A 7,850-nucleotide genomic window follows, 5' to 3' on the forward strand; every position below is an offset into this window, starting at 1 on the left:
CTCTCTGATTGGTTGACGCTGCGCGTCGAGCTGCAAAAGTTCAGATTTCCCAACTTCAGCGATTTGGACGATTTGGACGATCTGAGCGTCCAAATCGTTCAAATCGCGCTGCTCTAATCGCGCTTGAGGCGCCGCAGAACTTCCCGACGTTGCTTGAAGCGCGTCCACCATAGACTTTGCATGTAAACCTGCTGCTCCTGACGCTGAAATCGCGTTTGGTGTGAACGCACCATTATATAAATCCATTTTATTACTTTTTGTCTTATTTTATTTTTTTGGCTGCTGTATCAAGTACAAAGTGTCATTCTGAGTAAGCCCCACTCAGGTACCTGCATCCATAAGAGCAAGACTGCCTCCACAAGCAGAAGCCATTGAGGAGGATCCTGTGAGGAGGAACAAAAACAGCTAAACTGATAGGTACGGCAAATGTTTACAGCATTTTAATTTCACAAATGGCCTCACAACACTGACCGTTTGACTCCAGCACCTCCGCTGTGACTCTGATGGTGAAGGGAAACTCTTTAGGAACGACCGGCCTCAGAGCCTTCTCAGCCAGAGCGCCTGCAAACCAACAACCATCACGCCCTCTTACAGTCTGTGTCGCTCACAGATAAAGAATACGAGTAAAAGACAATAAAACAAACAAACCGTGTCCGAGCTCTCTCCTGTTGAGGCCTCCCATCCTGCCAGTCTCATTGGTTGCATATGGAGGAAACTGAAAACAAAAACACAATCGTTGGTGAAAGGATTTTACAATCGAAACCAGAAATGTTTTTAACACCTTTTTTTAGGAATCATTTTACTCACCTCATAATGAAGCATAAAGTTTTTGTCCTTAATGCCACTGCAGAAAAAACCCAAAGACAAATCCCTGCATGAACTGACTGTTATACAGGCTTATTAAAAGGTATGTGTGAAAACAGGGGAAAGTTCTATAAAATTACAAATACTGAGAAATTTCATCGAGTGTGTAAATAACCTATTTCTGTACGTTTATTTTATCATTTTAACCTATTTTTGTCCTGTACAGCCCTTTGGTTACCCTGGTGGTTTTTAAAATGTGATATAGAAATAAAGTTGACTGATTTTTATAGGTAGTCCTGCTTCTGATACATTTTAATGTCATCTTATCTGTTAGGAGATGCTCAAATGTTAAATTTGATCTTTTGAACATACTCAAAATGTGTTTTCTTCTTTTCATCAACAAATTTTTAGCTTTAGTCTCATTTTTATTTTTAAATCTGCTGTTGGGTTAAAAGTTAAACTATGATTAATAATAATTTAAAGTTTTATCATAGAATATTTACTAATAGTTGCTAATTTTGTACCATTTTATTTTCTCTGTTCTGATTTCACAGATGCAAATAAAAGCTACAAATTCGAACAAAAATGTTGCAAATGAGTATTTTCCCTGATGATTGCCCATTTACAGAAATAATGAAGACAATCCATCTGAAATGAAATAATAAATAAATTTTTTAAAAAACAGCGGTACCTGAGAGCTGTGGTGATAATATCTGTTTTGACACTGGACTCCATAGAGTCAAAGGTGACACTGCACAGCACCTACAGGAACACAAGAGATCAAAACCCAAGATTTTATAGTAACAAAACAAACTCAGAACACATTTAAATGTTCACTACAGAATCACACAACTTTCACGTTTATCATCATTTAAGTCACATCTCTTTATTTCAGGCAAAGTGAACCAAACTTGTTTGTTTTTCATTTAAAACAGTAGGTTTATTTATTTATTTATTTTACACACCTGCGTTTGTCCTCTCTGAAACAGAGCTGAGCCGTGGAGCGGCTTAAAGAGGTCAACGTCGCAGGAAATGTTCCTCAGAGCCGTCAGTGCTCTCCCATCACACCTTTAAAGTGAACAGAAAACAACTTTTCCAAACCTCTCGAACGGATACGAGTTAAAAGAATATTCAGTGCAGTCACATCTCACCTCCTGTACTCGTTAAGCACTAAATTACGGAAAATCTCTTTGGTCACAACGTTGAACGATTCAATGATTTCAAAGGGCTCGGCTTGAGGGAAATTTTCTAAAAACACAAAAATGAACACTTTTCAGATTACAGAAAAAAATGTTTAATTTGAAGAAGACAGCTATGAAAGATAAAAGCTATTTACCTTTTAAGTTTTCTTCTGCTTCTAGTCGAATTTTGTTGATCGCTTCATCTCTCGAAATCTAATGCAAAGTTAGAACAAGATGATTATTGTTGATGAAAATGTGACAATTTTCTGAAACACACAAAGCATTTTGAGTGGTCCGATTTTTAGTTGTACCTTATCGTGTGTGATATCTGTGAAAACAGCATAAATTTTTTCTGATAAAGTTCTACAACAAAAACAAACAAACAAACATTACATTAGTTATATGATCATTTTGCCATCAAGTTTTCCAATAAATCTAATTCCTTACTTCCGGGTGTGCTCCAGCATTTCAGTCGGGGCTAAGAACGTCTTGGCCGGCGTGCGTTTGGTTACATTCTGCTCCCGCGCCAGCCGCTGGATGCCCTTTATGATCTGCTGGGAGTGTTTGACTCCCATCTTCACGGCGTGGCAGAAGTCCTGCTGCAGCACGTTCTCGGCAGACGCCTCGATCATCACTGGCAGGCACAGAAATTATGTTATTGATAAACAGGAAGAAGAGGAACTGATTAGAAACCTGGGAAGATGGTAACTGCAGGTTTTCAAAATAAAACAAAGCTACTTGGCTTATAAAAAAAAGAAAACAATTGTGTAGGTCTTCTGGACGGGTTCTTCTCTAATGAAACGTTTCGTCTCTCCTCCAAGAGACTTCTTCAGTCTGAGAGTTTCAGGCAAAATTCAGTGTGGCAGTGTGGTTATCCTGACTGGGCTTTCCTGAAAGCAGACAGGAAACACAGACAGGACTCCATGCAACCTTCAGGTGAAAATGAAGACCCCAAACCCAGACCCAAACCAGTCGTTATTCCGTATGTTGCGGGTGTTTCGGAGAAACTGAGACGTTTATTTTCTAAACATGATATCCCAGTGGCTTTCAAACCCCAAAACACATTACGGCAAAGGCTGGTTCACCCCAAAGATCCGGTGCCCCGGCACAAACAGAGCAATGTTGTATATGCTGTTAAGTGCCAGGAGGACTGCGACCAGCTATACATCGGGGAAACAAAGCAGCCACTGTTCAAAAGAATGTCCCAACACAGACGAGCTACATCTAATGGCCAGAACTCAGCAGTTTTCACTCATTTACAGGCCTGCGGTCACTCTTTCAGAGATGAGGATGTTCTCATTCTTGATAAGAGAGGAACGTTGGTTTGAGAGATGAGTAAAAGAAGCCATTTTTGTAAAGAAAGATCATCCATCATTAAACAGAGGTGGAGGCCTCCGTTTTCAGTTGTCCCCCTCCTACAGTGCGGCCATTGCCAGTAAAACTCCACCCCCTGTTAACAATAGGTGTTAATTAGGTGTCAACGATAGCCATGTGATGTGAGTATCAGTCACATGGAGGCAGKGCTTAAAAGCCTGAATTTWGCCTGAAACTCTCAGACTGAAGAAGTCTCTTGGAGGAGAGACGAAACGTTTCATTAGAGAAGAACCCGTCCAGAAGACCTATACAATTGTTTTCTTTTTTATTTTTTACCTGGATTACTGAGATGCATCAGGACATACTTGGCTTATACATAAAGCTAATCAACAAATTAATATTTTTGGGACCCGGATCTTTTTTCTTCCTTGTACTGGAATTTGATTTAATAAAGCGCACAAAGATCTGTGAGACTGTACAAGAACAGGGAGCAGGTGCAGCTAGCATGAAAATGCTAATGATTCTGTTAAATTTATTATAAATATTTAGGTGGTGAGAAACTTAAAAATGTAATACTGATCCTTCAGGATTAACCGCTGATTTCTTCATCAAAATAAATTATTATTGCTATTTTTTGCTGTATGTTTTACCTAAAATTATGGCATGTCAACTATGTATGTCAAAGTCTTAAAAAACAAAATAAAATCAGCTAAACAGTTAAAATAAACACATCATGATTTGAGTCCAAAAAGGTCCTGTTTGTTAGGTTGGAACTGATTAAATTAACAACTTGATCTGATCATATTTAGTGTGATGATCTCATGATGACAAAGAAAAAAAAAAGAAGTGGAGTATAACAGTGTTTGCATCCTTACCCACTTGACTGCTGGGAGCTCCAGACACGATCAGGTTTAAAGTGCTGGAGGCCATCTCTGCCCTCGTTGGGTTGACCAGCAGCTCTCCATTAACCATGCCAACTCGCACGGCACCTGAAAACACGCAAACAATCCAAGACATGGATGAAAATAAATGTACTGTACTGTAACCACAAGGACTGGAACAGAACTAAATTAGCTGTACACTCCTCACCTATGGGGCCATCCCAGGGGATGTCAGACAGAGCCAGAGCAGCAGAGGCTTTGATGCAAGAAAATATTATGTTAAGGAAAAATTTTTAATAGAACTGTTAAAAACCGTGAATGATTGAGGTTTACTCCTACCTGCGTTAATAGCAAGCACATCTGGATCATTGACACCGTCCACTGCAAGCAAGTTACAAAGGACCTTTTGAAGAGATGAAAATAGTTTTATATCAAACCATTAGCTCCGTTTAAATGCAAAGTAAAATTACATTAAAATAGCTTTAAACCAAACTAACCTGCGTGTCATAAAAGTAACCGGCAGGGAAAAGGGGTCTAATCGACCGATCTGATCAACAGAAACATGAAAGAGCTGGTTAAAGATGACTAAAAGTGGAGAATCAAAGCTGCACATGTAAAAAAAGCCACATTTAGCTGGTCTTACCGATGAGTCTGCTGGTGAGGATCTCATTGTCGGTGGTGCCCAGCTCTCGCCTGATATAGTTGGTGGGGATTCGACCTGCAGCAGCTGCTTTCTGCCTATAGTCCACCTGTCCAACAAAGACAACGTCCACTCACAAGACAACTTCACATCGTCCACACTCTCAGATTACATTCACTTGTAAAATAACCAGTGACAAATGAGTGCAATGTGTTCGCAGCTCCAGAAGCTTACCACAAGTGGCATGAACTGAGATGGAGAAGGTTTAGTCTTGCTTACAGCCGTCACCATCACTGAGGTGTCTCCCAACTAAAATGATGGGGAAGTGGAAGTGGTTACAATCAAAACAAAAGTATAGAATACAGAAAAACCTGTGTGATGTCATTTTATTCTGAAAGGAACAAAGAGAGACGCATAAAACAACTTTTTGGTACCTGAACAACAGCAGCTCCATCAGCAAATCTGGCAAACTTCCCCGAAGAGATTTCAAGTTTCCTTCACAAACAAAACAAATGTTGTTGTTTTTTAGAGTGTTAAAGGGATCCACGATTAGTTGTAACATTAAACTTTATTTGATAAACATTTATTTTAAATGTAAAATAAAAACTGTAAAAATACTGTAGGTTGATTAGATTTGTAAATTTTTAAAAATATATTTTAACACGGACGGACCCATTTTATTTACACGCAAAGCATTCTGGGTAAATGATGACATCAACTAGGTCTAGGGTGACCAGATGTCCCGATTTGTGCGGGACTGTCAAGCATTTTTCACTCTTGTCCGGCAAATTGAAATAATGTCGCGCATTTGACGGGGTCAAATTATGAGAAGTAAAAAACAAATACTTGTGAGGCGCGTGGGTGTGACGGAGGGAGCAGCATTCTCGCTCGGATACGGCGGAAGCGCACGAGCCGCTGAAGTCCGCTTTGGTCCGCCGGCTGAGCCGTGCGGCTTCTGCGTTTACAGTTTCGCACGAGGAGGAGCGCGGACTCCGCGGAGCTCAACATGCACTGGCTGCCTAGTCTGCTGCTGCTGTGGTGGTCAATAATGTAGACTTATCACTGGGAACGAGGCTTGAACTTGTACTAAAGTGAAAAATATATTGCTATTTCTGTGAACTGCACAAGCTTCACACAGCTGACACGATTCGGCGAAAAGAATGAGTCATGAAAGTCATGAAAATTTAGTTGTAAATCTTTTTGTGATCTTTCCACATTTGAGTGTTTATCAGACAAGTCACAGCTTAGGCAGAGCAGAAGCTGCTTCTTTCATGAAAAGTTTCTTGCAAGAAAAGTTCATTATTTCAACTTGTTCTGTTAAACTTAAAGGAGTTACTTAAAAATAATTACTTTTTTTAACTTGAATTATTTCATTGTTTTTGCACTAACAGAGATCAATTGATGTAATGTGAAACCTGCAATAAATTAAAATTTATGATGACATCATAATACTGGTGATGTGTCCCACATTATCCCTCGTAAGCACCATTTTTGTCCCGCATTTGGTTTCTTGGGATCTGGTCACCCTAACTAGGTCATCGGTGCGAGGCTGCTAGGGAGCTTAAACCACCCTGAAGGTTAATCTTGGACAATATCTGATGATCGACTCTTTTAAATAAAACCAGAGAGCGTTGACAGAGAGGAGAAGGTAGAAATGACCCAGCCTGGAACTGAAAATATGGATGGAGGACAACAGAGCTGCTTCATGGAAGAAGAAACTCAGCTGAGCCTGTTAGCCTATGCGCTAGTGCCGACACTATATTGCCTTATATGTATTAGCTCGGCGCTAGTGCGACAAACAAGCTAAAGTGAGGTCCTCCATCCATATTTTCAGTTGCAGACTGAGACATTTTTGTGTTCCCCTCTCTGTCATGTGGATGGAGGACCTCAGTGATGAGAGGAGAATGTGTAACGCTGAGCTAATACATATATGGTGATTGCATCAGGGCTAACGCTAAAGCTAACTGGCTAAAGCAGCTCTGTTGTCCTCCATCCATATTTTCAGTTACAGGCTGAGTCATTTCTACCTTCTCCTCTCTGTCAACGCTCTCTGGTTTCATTTAAAAGAGTCGATCATCAGATATTGTCCAAGATTAACCTTCAGGGTGGATGTAGCTCGCTAGCAGCATCACGCTGATGACCTAGTTGATGTCATAATTTACCCAGAATGCTTTGCTTGTAAATAAAATGGCCCCGTCCATGTAATATATTTTTAAACTTTTAGTTTAAAAATTATAAAAACTGAACATCCTACAGTATTTTACAGTCTTTATTTTACAGTTACAACATATGTTTATTAAATAAAGTCTAATGTTACAACTAATCGGGGAGCCCTTTAAACCACAGCTGCGCATCTTACAGGATAAACCATTAAATGTAAAAATCCCGGTCAGGGTGTATGTAAGATAAGTCATCTCACTTCTCTCCGAGGTCCACCTCCACGCGCCGCAGGTTTGTGTTTCTGCTGTAAACACTCTGGTGACACGGACGCACGTGAAGGCGGGACACCGAGCGGCCCAGTCGGAGAAAAGACGTCATTTTTAACCAACATAAAACAAGAGAAACAGCTCTGCCTTCAGTTAAACCAGGTGCAGTTCACAAATGGACGAGACCTTCCATGACTTATCACATGTACGGAAATACGTCCCAATGAAGCAGTCTCTGATTGGTCCGATAGACGATAGTGTGTAATCACGAAACCCCCTCGGTGTTCAACCATCGACACATGCTTACAGTAGTTCCGCTCAAGGATAAATGTCACGATGAGGACAAAATTTAAAATGTTAACCAGCGTGACAACTAAATTCAAGGTTATATTTTTACCTGAGCAATTTACTAACTGGGATTATTCTGAAAGATAGCATAGAATATATGTGAAACACTTTAATTTCCTTTAAATTGTAACTACTGTAGTCATTTAACAAAATGACAAAGGGGTTTCATTCATCCTTAAAAAATTCACATTTGTTGGCAGTTTATTTACAATTTAAATAAAAAAAGTTTCGTTCTTTTTAAAAATTACTTTATTAT

General features: G+C 39.7%; 1 protein-coding gene across 1 annotated transcript in view; it reads right to left on the reverse strand.

Annotated features, from left to right (window-relative positions):
• pnpt1 (polyribonucleotide nucleotidyltransferase 1) overlaps positions 1-7,454 on the reverse strand; it is a gene marked incomplete in the record, with an annotated part of 11,379 nt that extends 3,925 nt beyond the window's left edge. The window contains 18 exon segments of the mRNA XM_014005133.1: positions 330-383; positions 472-561; positions 649-715; positions 808-844; positions 1,496-1,566; positions 1,770-1,872; positions 1,956-2,052; positions 2,141-2,198; positions 2,297-2,348; positions 2,433-2,619; positions 4,175-4,288; positions 4,389-4,436; positions 4,520-4,583; positions 4,678-4,727; positions 4,824-4,929; positions 5,055-5,129; positions 5,255-5,315; positions 7,240-7,454. Of these exon segments, the coding sequence (XP_013860587.1) occupies positions 330-383; positions 472-561; positions 649-715; positions 808-844; positions 1,496-1,566; positions 1,770-1,872; positions 1,956-2,052; positions 2,141-2,198; positions 2,297-2,348; positions 2,433-2,619; positions 4,175-4,288; positions 4,389-4,436; positions 4,520-4,583; positions 4,678-4,727; positions 4,824-4,929; positions 5,055-5,129; positions 5,255-5,315; positions 7,240-7,358 (1,453 nt within the window).
• Positions 7,455-7,850: the final 396 nt, after the last annotated feature.

The sequence above is a fragment of the Austrofundulus limnaeus genome, unplaced genomic scaffold, assembly GCF_001266775.1.
Source record: "Austrofundulus limnaeus strain Quisiro unplaced genomic scaffold, Austrofundulus_limnaeus-1.0 Scaffold28, whole genome shotgun sequence".
NCBI classification, from domain to species: domain Eukaryota; kingdom Metazoa; phylum Chordata; class Actinopteri; order Cyprinodontiformes; family Rivulidae; genus Austrofundulus; species Austrofundulus limnaeus.